This window comes from Teleopsis dalmanni, chromosome 1, assembly GCF_002237135.1.
Source record: "Teleopsis dalmanni isolate 2A chromosome 1, ASM223713v2, whole genome shotgun sequence".
In the NCBI taxonomy this organism is placed as follows: domain Eukaryota; kingdom Metazoa; phylum Arthropoda; class Insecta; order Diptera; family Diopsidae; genus Teleopsis; species Teleopsis dalmanni.
The window spans coordinates 6,791,944-6,811,835 of record NC_051846.1 but is presented as its reverse complement, the minus strand read 5'-3'; the positions used below and the strand labels follow the sequence as shown (position 1 = coordinate 6,811,835).

Sequence of the window (19,892 nt, the reverse complement as noted above, 5' to 3'; positions counted from 1 at the left end):
GCGATCGCGTGTGTGGTTTAGTTGTGGCTTGAAATTGAACTTTTGCACTGACGTTTCCAGTTGCATGAAATCGAATACTTCACAATTTTTGCTAGCTTATTTTCATACGTACAGGTAGGTATATGCGAATCAAATAGAAGAAGAGTAGAGTTGTGGAACTGCACCTTAAGTTCTAGAGCCTAACACAGACAGGTTGGAATATGGTAAATTGAATCAATTTACTTGTATTTCGAGAGTATTTTGTTTTTGTCCTTGGTCAATGACTTATGCAGTGTGAAAGTTTTAGAACAATAGATCGACATATGAAAAATTGAATAATAAAACCAATAATAATAGAAACAATTATAATAATAATAAAATCTACTTAACTTATTCATTATAGAATACTTAATAAGATAATAATATATGTCTATGCTTATGTATGATATCAAATCATTAAGAAGCTAATGATACTTCTTCTTAAAATGTATCCTTTACTAGTACTAAGTCGAAAAAGTATTGGGATTCAGCCAATAAACACAAAATATGTATTACCAAATAAATAAAAACATTTAATACTAAAACAAAATAATATGTAATAATTATAATACTAATAATATATAAATAAAATATTAATGAACTAATATATATTGTTAGGTCCTTTTCAAAATGTATGATATATAAAATATGTATTACCGAGATAGTATAATTTATTTCTTTTCAAAATGTATCCCTTATTAAACTACTATTTTAAAATAGTAGCGGGAATCAGTCAATCAAACACATAAAATTAAAATTTATTGCAAGACCCAAATTTCAAAAGATTTTTTATAACACATTGTTTGGAATAGACTTACTACTCACTTTAAGTTTATCTAAGGACTGAAAACCTGTATCTCATAATGGTATTTGTGTATTGGATTAAGAAAACGTCTAACGGAACCATATCAGGGAACTATGATATTGGTCAATAAGATTTGTGGAGTTTTTGACCATAAACTCATACACAATGATAGCCTTGTGAGATCTTGCATTATAATGGTGAAAAATCCACTTTCACTCTCTTAAATGCAAAGCTAAAATTCAGATAATTGATCTTTATTTACTATATCAACTTTTGACAAGTACTCCGAGTGCATAAGACTATTGTGATCGAAAATCATTCCCAAACTTTGTGGAGTAGTTTGGATGTCAAACTCACATTATTATTATACTTTCCTTAGAAGAAGAAATAATTACCATTATTCGTCTTTTAAAAGGTGAAGATTAAAATATAGTTTGGAAACTCTGAAATATAGAAATCCATCTGAGATCAGATTCTATAAACTTTAAAGAGCTCCTTCTGTAAAATTCACTTTTATAGGAAATGCGCTATTTCTGTTAGATAGACAAGATTGCATATACTAACTTTTCATTTATTTGAGAAAACAGAAACAAAAATTAAATTGAAGCAAAAACTGGAAACTCACGCCAATACAATCTTTAGACAGTATATATATCATAGATTTTATGATATATTAATTTCATAATTATTTTGTGTGACTCGAAAATCACATCCTTAATAAATGTCACATCTGACGTTTATAAAAATATAAAATAAAACATGTTACGTGACAAATAAAGAGGTAGCATGTATAGCAACATGTATCTAGACATAAATGTGTGCCTTGCAATGATAAGACATGTTAGATGGAGGCTGACATGAAACTAACAAAACATTTGGAATATAAAACTGAGCTAACCTGATTGGACTAATTGCGAATATAAGAAATTCGATGTATATGAGAAATATAAGCCACAACGCTAAGGTTTTCTGTAGAAAATATTTCAATTTCTCCTATTTTCAAAATCATAGCTACCCCTATATCTGATATACTAAATAGACTTTGAGAAAAAAGCATGCTTGCTCAAAATTCCGTTTTAGTGAATATTTGCTGATTATATAGAAGAATTTTTGATAATAAATGTATTAAAAAGATTTTGTACTAAACTGCTTCTAATAGAATTGATAAGTTTTTTAGAGAAGAAAAATAGGTTGCGGAATACGTGCTTGGAACTTATCTGCCACTAGCGCAAAAGAAAGCGAAAGAGATAATGAAACTCTGTAAGGTAGGTTGAATACTACAATTTATTGAGAAAATTGGACTCAGAAAAATAATCCAAATGCATCTTTAAGTTATAGTGCAAATTTTATCTAATTTCTACTAATTATAAAGTAATAAAGAAATAAATTACTGAATAAATTTTAGTGAATTTTGTTTACTATTGCTAAAATCAATCTTTAATTATATATAACTTTAAGATTACAGTGTTTTAATTTTATGATTTAAAGTCAAAACATTTCTAAAGAGTTTCGCTGCTATTCCAAAGTTTTTACTATTATTCTTGTATTCTCTTGTATGAAATTTTAATAACTACTTTCAAAAAGCACTTAAATAAAGTCAAAGTCCTCACTATTTTGCATACCATCACCTTTCCAACAACAGTTATTCGAGTACTGTAGGAAAAGGGCATACTTGTCTATATACTTATGGATGGAAAATCGTCAGCTGCGTAAATAATTACGATTACTCATACAAAATTTTGAGTTGTAGTGTCAAATGGTCAAAATAAAATATCGCGAAAAAAATCCACAAACTGTAAAAACAGAATTTAAAACGTTAGATACTTTTCACATATGTAATTACTTCGCAAATGTGAAACTATAAGATATTAAAGTCAACAAGCAAACATTCGTTAATTTGTTTTATTACTAAGACCTCAGGTTTTATGAGAGCGTGGAAGGTTAAAGCTATTTTCGAGCGGAGTGTGGAGTGTGGAGTTAAGAGTTTATTTTGTACCCGTACTTAAAGTAAACAAACCGAAAAATAAATAACAAGTACGTGCAGTAAGTAGAATAGAAAAACCTATATGCAATTTGCAATTGGTGAAAAATACCAACAGACACAATGGGAACAAATGACGGCAAATGCTGCCAACAATAAATAAACAGGCACCTCAACTCAAGACCTTAGACGCATTTACTTTGCTAAATTCATATCTGAATCTGTTGTTGGGTCTGTATTTGTGTTTGTATAGCGATGAGCTGTTCTGATAGGCAAGAGTAACAATGGCTTTAACGGCTGCTTTAATGCAGCAGCACCAACTCAAATACTTTGGGGTTTGGGTTTTCCATATGAGGAAGAATGTGCAATGCGCAGATACTTTGAAATTTATTGTTTTTATTGTTAACATTTTGTGTATTATTTGCGTAAATGATGTATTACACAACATGCAACAATTGTGCACATGTACGAGTAGCTGCCGTTCGAGCTATTGCCTATTTCTCAGCTCCTTCTCAGATGTACCGGCCGTGTACCAAGGCGCAGCAAACAAGCACACAAATCGCGGCTAGCATGCATAGCAACTTAAATACAGTAACTCTTTAAACCCTTAAGATAGATTATCGTAAAATGCATCTATTAGGAAGTTAATAGTAAATTAAGTTTATTTTTTTTACTTTACTTTATTTTTGTTTTTGTTTTTGTTGTTGTTATTGTTATTGCTTCTTACGAGCTAAAATTTCATATTAGATTTTCAAGCCTTTCAGGTCAACAATTACGTACACTATTGAGGCAAATTTATTGTAAAATTTCGCCGAAGGGTTCGAAGTTGTTAAATTGCTTTACTCGTTGGACGCTAATTTACAACAAAATTACAAGTGTTCAGTGCTATCTGTCATTTCGCATTGACAAGTTGGCAACATAACATTTAAATGTCGTTCTGTTCTTATGGCTTTTTTTCTGCCTCATCTAACGTCTTTATGGTCATATTCTAAACAAAACCATAAACATTATTTACGTTGAACTAGAATAATGATCGTTATGCCAAGTGAACCAAGTCAACCAAGTCAACCAAGCCAGTGAAGTCAGCCAACATAGCCTCAAAGGATACGTAAATCTTATGACGCTGCCATAAATTCTAATACAGAAATTGTGCCCATTCGTTTGTGGATTTGCATTTGGCGTGGCGTTTCAGATGAAAACAATTGGCTTTGAACAGATATTGAAGGTTTATAAGACTACTTGAACAGGAAACATAAAATTAGTTAAGAAATTATAGTAACATCCGAAGGATACTAATTTAAGCACATTTACCAGAGATTTGCGGCTGTGCTGCATGATTGAGAAAATCTCAACTAAATGATAAGATTATTACATATATTAATTGAGTAATGTTTTAATATATTAATTTAGTGATCTTAATAATAAGAAATAATATTAAAAAGCTATTTATTTAAGATATGTATATACATATATAAAATAATAAAATTATGCTCGTTCATTTAAATCTATTAGAGTTCAGTCAATTCTAAAAATGAATAATCTCCAACTTCAATATTTTTTCTATTTTTGAACGAAAAAGACTCATTTCAAAATCATTCAATATTAAAAAGAAATAATTTGTATAAGATACGAGTATACATAATAAATAAAAACTGCAACAAGAAAAGTTTATAGTTTAGTCTACTTTTGATAGTAAAATTAATAACCACCAAACTACTATCCGAACTACTATCCCCTATTCAGACTCTTTATAAAAAATTCGCATTATTTAAATACAAAAAGAAGACTGTAGAGTATTCGCTCATACTCGACTATTCGGAGTAATTAACAATTAGACTTATTCGAATGCAAAGATATTAGTATGAATTATTTGCTCATATTCGATTATACGGACTATTCAGCATAATTTGAATTGTTTGATTTATTCGTATTATCTTCCCATATTTGAATATTTGCAAAATTCACGAATATTTATATTTACATTATAATATTACAAATATTTAATTAGTGAATATTCGATTTATTCGAATACACGCTGAATAGCACGAATTACTTGATGCATCTATACTATTCACTCATGTTCGACTATACGGACTACTTGAAAAATTCGTTTTATTCGAACACAAACAGAATAATTCTATCATTTTAACTATTCTATTCAAATATTTAATCATTCAAATAAACTGTATAATAAATATTATATTTAGAAACATTTATATATACATTCTTCGCAACGTAAAATATTTTTAATTTTCAAACAATGATTAATTTTTAAAGAATTTTTATTAGTTTTTTAAACCATTCCATACTGAAACAACTGTTTTGAATATAAAGCTGCTTTCAAAAAGTGATAACGTTAATGATTAGATCTTGAGGTAAATTTATTTACATTAAAAACAAAACATGAAATAAGAAAGGTAAATTAGTTAAGATCGTTATAAATGCATATTTCTTGTTATTAAACATCGAAATAAATGTAGCAACTACACTATGGCGTCTCCAGATACATACTCTTCTGATAATATAATCTATAGATAATACACTGCAAAACTAGTGCCAAAAAAGTATATTTTCTAATAAAACTCACTCCTTTCCTCCTGAAATAATCATGGTTACACCAATCATAGTGCATTGACTTGTGTTACTTAATTGAAAATATATAAATTAAAAAAACTAACATCTTCAGTATAACCACTCATCCTCATCCACACATAATAAGCTAATAGCTCTAGAAATGATATACAGTTAAAAATGACAGCTAACAGCACCAATATTGAGCAAGTCAAATATTTATTTATACTAAAATTCTTCTTTTTCTTTAGTTTCTAACGGTTATGTTGTTATTGTTTTAATTTATTACAATATGTTGTTGCTTGTATGCATAACTATTACTGCAAAGTTAACTAGAAAAACTATTTTAGAGGCTATGGCGGTAATAAAAAAAATAATATATTTATCATATATCTTTTTTGTAGATATATGAAGATATCATTTATCACTGAAACGTAATTCTAGCAAGTTACTTCAACTTGTCATTCTGTGAAGAGAATGACGAGTCCTGCGCTGCTGCACATACGAAATAGGCTACTGGGAATGTTTATTCTTACAGAAGAGGCAATGAAACTCTGTAAAGTAGGTTCTATACTACTTTTTATTGACGCAACAGGGTTTAGAGAACTACTCTAAGCCCAGAATGGGGCACAATAGAACCGAAGGTCGTAGTACCACATCCCCTAACAATATTAATAATACTTCAATTTGTGACGTCAATGAAGTGATTTAAAGCGGGTTAACCATCATACCTAATAGGCTAATTTAGCTTTCATACGTTGGTTACTAAAAAAGTAGATTTCCAGAGTCATTCAAATATTAATAAAAATATTATTTGTATGTGTAAATTTTAATTCGAGTGAATATATAAGATTGTTTTTAACAATTAAAATATTTATTGCTACATTAGTTATCCATTCTCGATTTAAACTAAATCAAGATTCTAAATATATATAACATAATTGTTGTTATATTTAAAAATATAATTAATTTAATTGTAATTTATTTTTATTTTCCATACTTTTTTATAATTCGACACCCCACAAAAGCAAGAATAATCGGTCAAATCTTTGTTAAGAACCCAGCAGATGAAATTGAATGGAATAGGAATTATAAGAAGTTCAGTTATGTTTGCAATAGCAATTACATAGGTTCTCCGAGTTTTTCACACAGTAAGTATTTATTTTCTTATTATTTTGTTATTATTCGTTGTGTATCACTAATGCTTGTGAGTAATAATTGCGAATTAAATTAAAAGATACAAGTTGGTTACATTTAAGTGAGGCTTAACTGAAACAGTTCTTCGGTTAAGCGGCTTAAAGACTGAGTTCCACGCAATTCGATTCTTGACTTCACTTAAGAGTACCTAGTTTCTCATGTACCTTTGCGTACTTATTGTCTATGAAACGAGTTATTGTCATAAATAAATGGCGCGGTACAAAGGTGGTAATACGAATATGAGATACGTAAAAAATTAAGTGAAATATGACAATAAAAACTAGGCAAAAATAAAATCAGTAATGACATCAGCTGTGGTCAAAATAGTAAAATATTTTTTTTCCTCTTCAGCACAGTCATTCTACCAATTGTGGAAACTAAACTCAATATAATTTTTGCCAGTTGTTACCGATATATGTACATATATTCTATGGACGTACACTTCCCATTGCTAATTAAGTTATAAGTTTTAAACAAAATGAATTTATTGTTTTATAAAATGCATAGTAGTGTGTAAATAATTAAATAAATTAAAATGTTTTACACAGCGAGTATATTTATATTAAAAATTGTAAAAAATGACTGAAGAAAAAAAAAATTATTTCAAGTTTTACGTAAATGGCCTGGTCGTAGTATAATATGTAGCAAATTATGAGATAATGTACATAATTATTTATTTATTTAAAATATTCTTTTATTAGCATTTTAACACCTTTCAAATGCTTTAGAATTCTATGTTAAATTATTCTTATAAAAATTATAGCAATTTATCGTGGGCAACGTGGCCGCCGCGCCGCATGCAGTAAAAATCATTAAACACATAAAATCCGAAACAAATTGAAAATTAAATCAAAAGAATAATAAACACTAAAAGTAAAAAATTAACAAGAAATTACCGAATTATAAATTTAATTCTTGCCAAAACTTTGTGACTAATACATTTTGGTCCAAACGCTTTTAGATTGTGAAATTACGAGTATTTTGTAGCTAAAATTGAAACAGAATCTAGCCGAATGAATAACAATGAAATCGTGTTTTCTGCTATCGCAGATAATTCAAACAGTCTATGGTCTATGGTCTATAGTCTACTGTTTACAAAATTTATTCACAAATTTGTAGTCCGTCCACCGTCTCACATATGCGCCGCAGATGTGTGTCAACTAGTCCGGGGGCAATGAATTATTTGGGATGTGAATTTAGAAAAATATTGTCAATCTTCATACATTAAAGAAACATTTAATTTGCATATGAAACGATCAACACAAATGAAGACGGCCGAAACGACAAAATAACTCGAAGACACAGTTTATATTCAATCTCATAGTCGATTAAGATACTTCCGGATATTAATGTATGTTAGTATCTCCATTGTATTGTGAACGTTTTCAGTTAAGCAAAAGTTTATATGAAAGTAAAAACATAAAGCGGCACCGCATTTTAAAATTTATTTTTTGTTGAATTTATATTCTTGAAATACTGCTAAACCGCAAAAATGAATTTCATAATTTTTGCATAAAGTTTTGTGGCTATGATTTGCCGCTTAAATCTTCATTTTACGTTGACCGATTTTGTTAAACAGCTAAAAGCGGTTTACACTGCAAAAAAATTATGTGTGCAAAAGCGTAACATCACATATTGACTAACTTTGATCAACTAAATGTGAATACAGAGGGGCATTCAACAGAAATTTTTAAGCCTACCGGGGTAAATTTGCTGATAGGATCATGTTATGGAGACAATCATATATTTTGACGACTATAAAAGGCATGTTATGCAGAATGTCATATTAAAACTGTGAATATAAAACATACTGTTTATATGAATTCGATGCCCTTTAAATGTGTTTTATTTTAAATTAAAATGTGAGCATATCTACAATCTATAATCTATTGCATATCTATCAAAACTAAAGCATATCTATACAAATATGTTTATTTGTTTGTATAAGACACAAACTCTAACTGAGCATTACTGTTTTTACCAAAGTATTGAGGCACTAAAAGCCTCGTTACTGTGACCCAAGTTTAAATGAATTTTCTCTCTTGCTCTTATTCTCAAGATTTTAGTTTAGATTAAAAATAATAACAATTTGATTTTAAAAGTGACCGTTACTATCTGTTAAATAACTTGGGTTGTTAACTAACGGTTTTGACTTTTGCTTAATTAAACTAAATTGGTTAAATTGAAGGAAAATGTGGAGAAGTAAGGATAAGAAGAGAGATATAATGAGAAAGGAAGAGATCGAAAGAAAGATAAAGAGAGAGAGAGAAAGAGAAAGAGAGAGAGAAAGAAGAGAAAAGAGAGGAAACAAGATAAGCAGAGGAACGAAAGAGATACAGAGAAATGAACAAAGACGAGAAAGAGAAGCGAAAAAAAAATTAGAAAAGAGGGTAGAAAAAAGGGAAGGAACGAGAATGGACGAAAATAGAAGAAAAGAAAATAAAAGAGGAGAGAAGAAAAGAGAACAGAAGAGAAGGAAAAAAATGAAAAGAAAAGAAAAGAGCAAAGAAGAGAAGAAAATAAGAGAAGAAAAGAGAAAAGAAGAGAAGACAAGAGAAGAGAAGAGAAGAAAATAGAAGAGACGAAACGAAACGAGTCGAGACGAGAAGAAAAGAAAAGAAAAGAGAAGAAAGATGAAATGAAAAGAAGAGAAGAGAAGAAAAGAATAGAGAAAAAGAAAATAGAAGAGAAGAGAAGAGAAGAGAAGAGAATAGAAGAGAAGAGAAGAGAAGAGAAGAGAAGTGAAGAGAAGAGAAGAGAAGAGAAGAAAAGAGAAGAGAAGAGAAGAGAAGAGAAGAGAAGACAAGAGACGAAAAGAGAAAAGGAGAGAAGAGAAGAGACGAGAAGAGAAGCAAGGAAAAGAAATGAGAATAGAAGTAGAAAGAAGAGAAGAGAAGAAAAGAAAAAAGAGAAGAGACGCGAAGAAAAAAAAGATAATAGACGAAAAGAGGAATGAAGGAGCTTTAGAAGGAAAAAACGGGAGAGGAGAGAACAGTAAAAAAATTGCAGGCAATAGAAAAACACAGCAAAAAAAATATAAAGGAGTAAGAAAATGGAAACATGAGAAAGGAGCAAAAATTGTGTATGAAGAAAAAAGTGAAATAAAATTGTGAAATAAACACAAAAGAACAAGAAAAATTGAAATTTCGAGTTAGAAATCATGTTAATTTTTTATTTATTTTTCTATCTGACTCCTTAATATCCTTATTCTGTTTCATTTTGTTTTTTCCGAGTAATATCCCAAAACAAAAATAAAATAAGTAATAATGTTAATCAAACTGACTCAACTGGTTATTTTATCTTAGCGAAAATACCACTCGTATTTTTTACAACCGAATATAAGTGGTATGACTCGTGGTATATGTTTATTATTTTTTCAAGTGTATGTCTTGTTTATCTATTTTTATGCCAGTTAAGAAACGCTGTGAGTTCCAAATGTCTGTTATATTGACTTTGTTCAGATAAGCAATTTCGTTGTTGTTGTTATTTTTTTGCATTAAATTAGCAAAAATAAATTAAAATTAAAAAGTCGAACATGCATTGCGGTTAAATTAATTTTTAACAAATTGTATATAATGTTAATAAATATGTAAATTTATATGTAAATTATTATTTATATATAGACTTTAAAGCTGACTGTGTACAATTGCAACAGTGAAGAAGAACTAATTTTTGATATATTTTATTTTTTAATTAAGCACATAAATTGTATTTTGTTGTGTTAATTGCTTGCTTCTCACATTAAAATAATTTAAATAAAATTTAACTGAATTCTTAATTCTTAACTTTAATATTTTTTTTTGTTGTTTTTTTTATTCAGTAAATTCACGTTAGATTAAATTTTTCTGCTTTTATCGGAGCTGAGCAGTTGATTGAAGATAAACTAATTATTAGTTTATATATGAACAGTTCTGTGCTCTTACTTAATACTGTTAACTGATTAACAATGAAGGCCTTTCATTAAACATTCCAGACTGACATAATAATTTTATTTTATTTTTTTTTTTTATTACTAACTATAAGATAATTTAAGTTATTTATGTTTACTTTTGCTTAAAATAAACAGTTTTTATCTAACCGAAGTATTTGCGGGGAAAATTAAAAAATAGTTAATTGAAAAAAAGTGTTACTGAAAGTGCAAAATTAAGTGGAAATAGTTTAAACAATAAGAAAAATATTTGCATTTGTTAATATAATTTTACACGTAAAACTGTTTTTTTATTTTTTATTGTTTAAATATTTGTGACTTTCAGATAGTTTTCAATAGATAACTTACTTACGAAAAGTACTTAGTTGTGGAATTGTAATATTACATCTTCTTAAACAAAACTATTTAATTTTAAAATTGAAATATAATATTTTTAAGGTTTATGTATATTTACAACAAATTATAATATATTTGTAATCAACAATCAGCTTTGGTTATAATCAAAATGTTGAGACTAATGAAAGGAAGAAAATGAATTTATATTTAATTTATGTTTTCAACTTATTCCAATGACAAAGAAATATCATATTAATTTAATCTATAAAACTCGGAAAATGGGAAAATCATAACAAATAATCGCTTCATTCAAGCTCTTCCCATGTAATAGTAGCTCTGTCTCACTTAGATGCCTTCTTCAAGTGATGCGTAGTCAATCAAGAATCAATCATTAAATTGGAAAATCGGGTCGTTACAACTAATCGCTTTATTCAAGCTTTTTCCATATAATTGCAGCTTCGCTTCCCGGTCTTCAGGGAAAGAATCAAGAAATTTTGTAGTAAATTGATCCGCTAGCCTACATAGAATGGCTACCATACATAGAATGGTAATTGAGAATTGCCTGATTCTGGTGGTACTACAAAACCACAAGAAAAAAAACTCAAGGTCCGATTTATGCAGCAGTGCAAGATAAATAGTTACTTAGCTAAACATATCGAACACAATAAGACAGCAAATACTCAAAAATGGATGAAAAAAATGTTGAAGCCTTGCAAGTTTCCAAATGGATAAGTTCTCATGAATGTTAGAAGAAAACTACCTATGCTCGATTGCGGTGAGGAGCAGTTGCGATTATATAAATAAATACCGAAAATCTGTTTGTATGAATTTTCCAATTAAATGATTAGTAAAAAAAAAATATAATGATCATGTTTACTACACACAGATATCATGTAAAAATTAAGATCCTCGAATAGAGACAAGAAGTCAAGCACCACCGTTTACGATGGTTTAAATGGTCGTAACGGCTGATATTTTCTCTATTTCATTGTTCTCAAACAGTGCAGTCAATGGTAATACATATATCTGCCACATAAAAATTTTAGAAGCTGCTCTGAAGATGTGCGCAATCAAATTTTTTGGTGAGACAGACTAGTGTCAACAATATACTACACCGCCACACAAAATATGGTTAACTATGGTTATATTATTAGAAACAATAATAAAAAAAATCTGCTTTCATAAAAATTGTCTATTCAAAAGGGATGTCTGTTTAACCGAGGTGTCCCTTGGCAGTATTTTTACTCTATAATTTTGATCAATTAAGTATTAGTCGACTATTACTACCTATACCTATATATATATATATAATTATACCTATCCTATATATCTACATCAAACACACATATTTTATATATTATATATTACAATATTTATAAAAATAACTTATAAATAAATAAAACCAAATAATTCGCACTAATTACCCACAACGAATACTTCAAAATCAATTATACATACGCTCGCGAATACACAAAGGCATATCAATACATTAGATTTATCTCATAACTTATAGCTTCTTCTCTGCTAACCCAGATTTAGTACAATTGTATATTGTACATTGCATCTGGTATTTTTTGTATCTTATAAATTGTTACATATTTAAAAGCTTACCCGTTGTGGTGCTCCTAATAAACGCAAAATTGTGCCTAATTGTGTCGCTAACGGCATTGTACTGGCAAAGGCGTACGTCGGCGCACGCGTTGGTATCGGATACATTGCAGTACAATTAAGCGGATCGGTATCCACGAGATACTGTACCCGCAAAGTGATCAATTCATCGGGTTCCATTTTCACAATCATTTTGCTGTCGTTGTTGTTGCTATTCGTAAGTCGGTGACAATTTCGATTGCCACTTAAACACACATGCACTCGATAAGTTTTTCAAAAAAAAAAAACTTTTTATATTATATTTTTATTAAATTAAGTATTATTAATCGTTAATTAACATGTTTTTGCTTATATATTAAATTAATACTCGAACCACATGACAGACAACTTGGCAAACATTACTAGGCACTCTTTACATAATTTTCCATAGTCATTTACTTAGCCATTGTCGTCGCTTTCACATCTGCAGAGAAATAATTAAAAAAAATTAAATATTTCCATATAAGTTTAATAAGTGATATAAGCATTTGCCATTTTTTCCACTCAATTGTTGCCATTAAACGGTAAAACTAATTAATTAATTAAGAGTAATTAAGATTTTCACACACAAATCCTTACACATCAGTGTGATTTAAATGCGAAGAGGTGCGGTGCGTTGAACTCTTCTAATACACATTAATTCACTTTCTTGGCTTTTATGTAATTTAAATCAATTAATAAAATTGTTATATAAACATTCCATAAGTTGTGTGGTTGTTTTGTTTGGCCTGCGTCTTTGTGTCTAAGTCAGGGACTCGATTCAGTGCGTCGCGGCTGAATCGCTGCTCGGTTTTGTATGCAGTGCGGCAATTATGCTAAATACAACGAATTTAAAAGAAATTACCCAACACGCCCAGCAAACGACATAATTACAATTCCGCACAACATGTCGACTTCAGGTTCAGTTAGTTTTACTTAATTGGCTTCAAATATCGCATGGAGCTGAGCTCAGCTGAGCTGAGCCCCCATAACTCAGCGCTCAACGCTCAACGCTCAGTGCTCAGTGTTCAGCTGGCGCATTGGCTTGGGTTTTGTAATTCCCTGTTTGGTTCAATGTCAGTGAAAATAACCTTTATTGAAACAAAACGCCAGCGAGCGATCCAAATATTTTTACAAAAATTGTTACATTAAATTTTTGCTTCAGTTTACATTTTACATAAACACAATTGCTCAAAATAATTTTTTCCCCGGTTTCAGGTGTATCTACAGGTTTCATTTGTTTGGAAATCAAGTCACACAAAAAAGGTGTTTGATGTCATTATTAACTCATTTGCTGGCTGGCTGTAATATTTGGATTATGCAATATACAATCGTTATATACTTATTTATACAAATGTGTATATTATTTCAACCCAACGCGTATTCAGATAAATTAGTCATATATTGAGAAAATTAGTAACGCTTGATTAGATCTAATGGACAATTTGTTAGGTTCATTTTTTGAATAATTGCCCAGTAGATTTGGCAATAATGTATATTAAATGCGTTTTAGGTACAAATTTTCGGTCAAAGTTGAATGATAATTAAACATTAAACATTAGAGTTATTTAGAGTTTGTTTATTAATTAAATTGTAAATTAGACAAATCCAAACTTACTAGAACATAACATTCACATGTAGTTTTCGATTGTTAAATCGGGAGTAACTTTTTCAAATGAAATTCACTTTTAGTGCAATCTTCATTTTCGTTTGGTAAATCTTGAGTGTAATGTATAACACTCGAGAGTAATTTATAACACTCTAGATATTTTTCCACTCTAGAGTAGCAAGATAACCCAGAAATTAACAGCTGTTTTATGTGACTTAACATATAAAATATGATTTTCATACGTTTCTATTTATTTATGTATTTAAAAAGAGGTTTTTGCGAACAAAAATTTTATTTTTTATATTATTTTAATTAATTAAATTTTTGGCTGACCATACAGCTGTTTCGAGTATTGCCAAATACCCATCAGTTGTGTATTTATGCATTAATTAATAAAATACTAAAATTTTATTGGTGTAATATAATACTGTTCAAATTACCTCTTTATTAAAAACAGTAGTTTATATCAAGAATTTAGTTTCTTTTGTCAAAACGAACGTTAAAAATCCATTTTATATATGTATTTATAAAATATATAAATGTCTACTAACACTACTACAAAAATGTTAGATCAATCCAAAAAATTTAGATTGGGCAACAAAATTTTACAGATTGAGAGTAAAACTAGATTGAATTCAGATTGACTAATCGAAAAACCCAATAATATCTTAGAATGACAAAAAATTATGTATCCCTATAAATCGAAAATGCAGGAGCTGAAGGCAGGAAGAGAAAAAAGAAACCAGTGAACATTTTCTTTGCAAATATCCAGGCCTACTAAGATTAAGACTAATGATCCTCGCAAATATCTATAACAAAGATCTGAAAAAAATTGTATTCTTAATAACCTATGTAAGTTGATTTTAAAACTTAGATTTTTATGACCTAGTAGTGGTAACAAAACTGCATCTATGAGTTACTTGATCAGTAGTAGAAATACTGTCGCCACTGATGTTGTCAAAAGTAAAAATAAACTGCTTACAAAGTTATATAGACGTCACACATTGGAATAAAAATAAATAATAGCTGATTAGAGGAAAATGTATTATTATCTGAAATAATAGAATTAGAAGTAATATTAGATGTAATAGTATTTACATATATCCATAATACCAAACACTCCCGGAAGTCTCCGGTGAAAAACAAAAAAGCGCCTTCGGATCATTCTCTATCAAGACAATGCGAATGCTAACACATCTCAGCTACCAACCGACTATTCGAACTTTCAAAAAATGGAATTGATGGATCATCTGCCGTACAGTGTTGATTTGTCACCCAATGACTTCTTCTTGTTCCCGAGTCAAGAATAAATTGTGTGAATAATTATTTTTGTCGTTATGGACAAAAGAAGCCGTTCTTGCATTTAGAAACTATGTTTTGTAGGTGTCTAAAGAAGATTGGAAAAAATGCTTCGACAAATGTTTCGAATTCAAGCAAAAGTGTAATAATCATAAAGGAGAATACTTCCAGAAACAATAAAGCAATTTTTAACAACAAGTTAGTTTAAAACTTAGCGAATTCAGTACAAGTATTAAAGCAGTTTGTTTTTTTTAAATAAAATATGGAAGAACACTACTATAATTTAAACAAGAATTCAGAACTTTATAAATCAATGTCTATAAAGTATCTAGTGGATCTAGTAGTATCAGTCATTGATCTATATTGATTCATGCATAAGTATAATGTAAATTTAAGCAACAGATGAAATTAAGAAACGTAAATGGAGAGAACACACCTTCAGAAGATCAATTAGCAACATGTAGACGGAACCTGCGAGGTTCTAAATGTAACGTTGAATCTTTCATAACTTGGCAGAGAATAGTGGAATACAAATTAAAAAACAGAAATTATTCATTGAAGGACATCAGTAATCTTATATCGAGAGTGACCTTAGACCTTTAGGACTCTTCATGAAAGATCATTACAATCTATTTTTTCTTTATTTATTCTTGTGTTTTACAAATGTGATAAATGCATTTCCAGCTCTGGGATGAATAGTCCTTTCTTTTTTTCTTCCTCTTTACCCCGACGTAAATTATATTACAACCATTTGCAAATTCTTCAATACTTTATAAGAGTTTCTTTTTATTTAAGTTGATTAATTTTTAAAAATTGTATTATAAAGATGTTATAACAGATCACAGAACCGTGCCTTTAAGTTAAAATTTTTCTCACAGTAGTTTCTATAATTTTTTTTGTCTCGTTAAAACTAATAGAATATTTAATCTATTTGTTACCAATTTGAAGTCATTCATCATTTTCCTTTTTTATTCTATTTGCATATTGTATTTTACTTCAACCAAAGATACACACAAAACTCAATTCACATCATAAAGATAAATTTCGAAATGTTCTGCTCAAAATAAACTAACCCAGAGATTTATTAAGGTCGTCGTGATATATAATTAAAATGCAATGATGATGAAATATTACAATCGTGCATAAAACAAAGGATCAAGAATTGGAACAAAAAGTATTTGGGTCAAAAAGTTTATGAGTAACAAATTCAAATTAAAAATTGCCATCGAAACAGTTGGGGGGAATGAGAAACGTTAGATACAAGCTGTAGACAATCTTTTGTACAACCTTCAAAAGAAACCTTAAAAAACAACGATATACCAATAAAGCGATACTGTTTTATACAAGACGGTAAGGTAAAACTGCAGCTGTCAATTCGCAAGAAAAAATTAAGACAGCGAACAAAGGCAGCCACAATTAACCACAATTAAGAAGTTCGGAAGAGCGGTTGTTTGCACGTTTATGGATCCATGAATGGATATGCGGCGATTTTATTAACGCGGGCATGTGTGCTGCAATGGGTTTGATTGTCGGCATCTTTTGCAGTATAAACTTAATTGCAATAATTCATTCTTTCGGCAATAAAATCCGCAAATGCAAAAAAAGAAACCCGTTGAAATGAAAACGAAGCGAATTCATGAAAAGTATCTGCAATAAACAAAAATGAGATCAAGAGAAGAAACAAATAAATCCAGCTTAAAACAGCTGTTAAGCATTTATAGTTTAACATGTTCGGGAATATTACTCTTTTACTTTTATTTGATCTTTCTTTTACTTTTATATTTTTATTTTTATAATTTACTTTTAAAATTTCGCGTGGGAAAGTAACGTAAAGGAAATACGAATACCGTTTTGTTCTCTTGCAGAATCTGATTTAATGCACGACTTTACATCCTGAAGGTGAACTCAAAGTAAATGTGTTTGCATGCAGACAACGATTTCAACTTCAACATCGACTTCCTTTCTTTTATTGAATCAAGCCATAAGTAGGAAGATATAAAAATGTTTAAGCAAGTATGGTAAGAAGGGCTTAAGGCTGTAACCGCTCAACAATGACTACAACAGGTGTTAAAGTTCTGTGCACATCAACATGAAATCGAAATGGGAAGACGTAAACAAAACTCAAAGCAAAAACAATTTAGCAAAACTAAAACGGACACAGAGCCGGTTCTTCATGGAGTAGAAATTACTGAAAACCCAAGCCCAAATCCAAACTGAAAAGTGCCATCATCACGCCATGATTCCGATAAGTTCGTGAAATTCATAAAACAAACTAAAGTTATTGACTGTGCAAATTTAGATACGAGTAGAAATAAAACTCTTCTCTCCACCAACCAACAATCAAACAACATTTCCAGCAAATCAAGCCAAACCAAAATGCTGAGCAAAGTTCACTTCTTGACCATTCTTTCGTAGCTTTTGGCCAAATTTCCATTTTACCAAGCAAATCTGTACGAGTGAATATTTCGATTCAAATTATTTGTATTTCAAGCAACGTATGAACGATAAATCATTTTTGGGCTATAGTTGCTCTTATTGCGTTTATGAAATTGAAATTCAAGCCAATTTACTTTCACGCATACAAATTACATTACTTAAGCTCGAGCCGTTGTTTTCTGACGTACTTACATACTTTTCGAATACTTTTTGAACCCGGAACTTCTTGCATGTCTATTTTCCTTTCTTCAGCACTTGCCACTTTTGGCCACTTTTGGCCAATTGTCGGCGTGGGGTTATGCCAAATTTAACCTCTGCATGCAATTATTTTCGTTTAATGAGACATTTGTTTTGATGGATTTTGCTTATAAAAACAGAAAGAGGCATTTGATGTACGTGTAAAAATTTTATTATTTTAAATGAACATTTTTTTCTCATTTTATTAGCACAAATTGATGAAGGAGGAGAAACTTTAGTTTGTCTATCTGCACTTCAAAAGATTACCATATTTTGTTTATTTTTTCCTCTTCTTCTGACGAAACAATGACGTTTGAACAGATTTTGATTTTATGTACATTTACACAAACAAAATAAAATAAACAAGTAAATAAAAATATAACAATAGACGTTTAAGACCAATGATAAGATTGGGTTGTCTTCAACTGAGTTGTTAAAAATAAGGAAGTACTTTATTAATCATTTAAACTGTAGTTAAAGTAGCGAAAAGATTATAGCGCAATGTACATAGTTATATGGAGTAGAGGCGATATTATAAATTTATATATCAAACTATATCAGATAACATATATTCAGTGTCATATCAAAATAGTGCAGATCATGTAGTACGTAACTTATAAGTAATACAGAAACAGTTAGATCTTGAAACGATGCCGAGTCTACACATGAGAGTCAATCCTCTACGATGATCAAGACGCAGTCAGTAAGTATATATTCACAAGAACAGTCAATCGACTTGCACAATAGCATCAAACAGTTAGAGATGCAGCAGTAATCATACTGCAAAAATGTTTCATTTAGCCGACGATTCAGGTAATAAGAAAACCAAAACTAATATGAACAACCAACTGAGCTACATACTGGGAACTGATCATGCACGAAGAATTCTCGAATTCTCAAATTCATCGTGCTTTTATTAATCATACTACAGGAGTCTTGTACTAATCATACTACAATGTTATTCGATTTAACCAGCGGATAACGTAAATGTATCAAAAAAAAAAAAGAATGACAACTAAAGTTACATACCGAGAACTGATCATGCACGAAGAAATTTCAAAAATTCAAGATTCTTGTACTAATCATACTAGAATGATGTTCGGTTGACCTAACGCCTGGGGTAAAAACAACAAAAAATGACAACCAACTAAAGTTACATACCGAGAACTGATTATTAACAAAGAAAGGTTAAACGACTATGTCAATCACAAAACTAACAACCACACATATACATAATGATCACTCATACCTACACGACGATAAAACGTTTCAAACAGCAATAAGAACAATAGATATTATCATTATATTCGTTATATCATGAAGTCAAAAAACTTTGAAATATTGGGCATTTTTATATAGTGATGACTATATAAATAAATATACATATGAAAACCAAAAAATTGTGTTTCTGAAAGAAGTTCTCATAAGCCTTTAAGTAAGGAACATATTATGAAAAAAAAGACTGAACTCAAAACAATCAAGTAATAATTGATAACTTTAAGAATCGAAAACGGGGGAGCCCAAGGAGCGTAAAATACTTGGGGTCAACCATAAAAGCCAGTAAAGTAGATAAAGTTAAGGATAGACAAATCGAATAAGTGCGGCAAACAATAGAAAGAGATAAGGACAGGAATTGAGAAGTGATCATTTAGAAAATTTAATCAGTATCTCTCATAAATATCATAACACTAATTTCAAACACATATCGAAATACTTTTTCTGAAGATCTAATTAATAAAAGAAGGAAAGAGTCAACGATATGTAGGCATCTGTATGCAAATGGCTTTTGTTACCCATTAAATGGTTAGACTGAAATTACTAATACTTAATACCACTTGAAACGTTTTCA

General features: G+C 29.8%; 1 protein-coding gene across 1 annotated transcript in view; it reads right to left on the bottom strand.

Annotated features, from left to right (window-relative positions):
- Window positions 1-19,892, bottom strand: part of LOC119672266 (FH1/FH2 domain-containing protein 1-like) — a gene marked incomplete at its 3' end in the record, with an annotated part of 74,367 nt that overhangs the window by 28,973 nt on the left and 25,502 nt on the right. Inside the window, 1 exon segment of the mRNA XM_038083279.1 lies at window positions 12,448-12,907. Within this exon segment, the coding sequence (XP_037939207.1) occupies window positions 12,448-12,636 (189 nt within the window).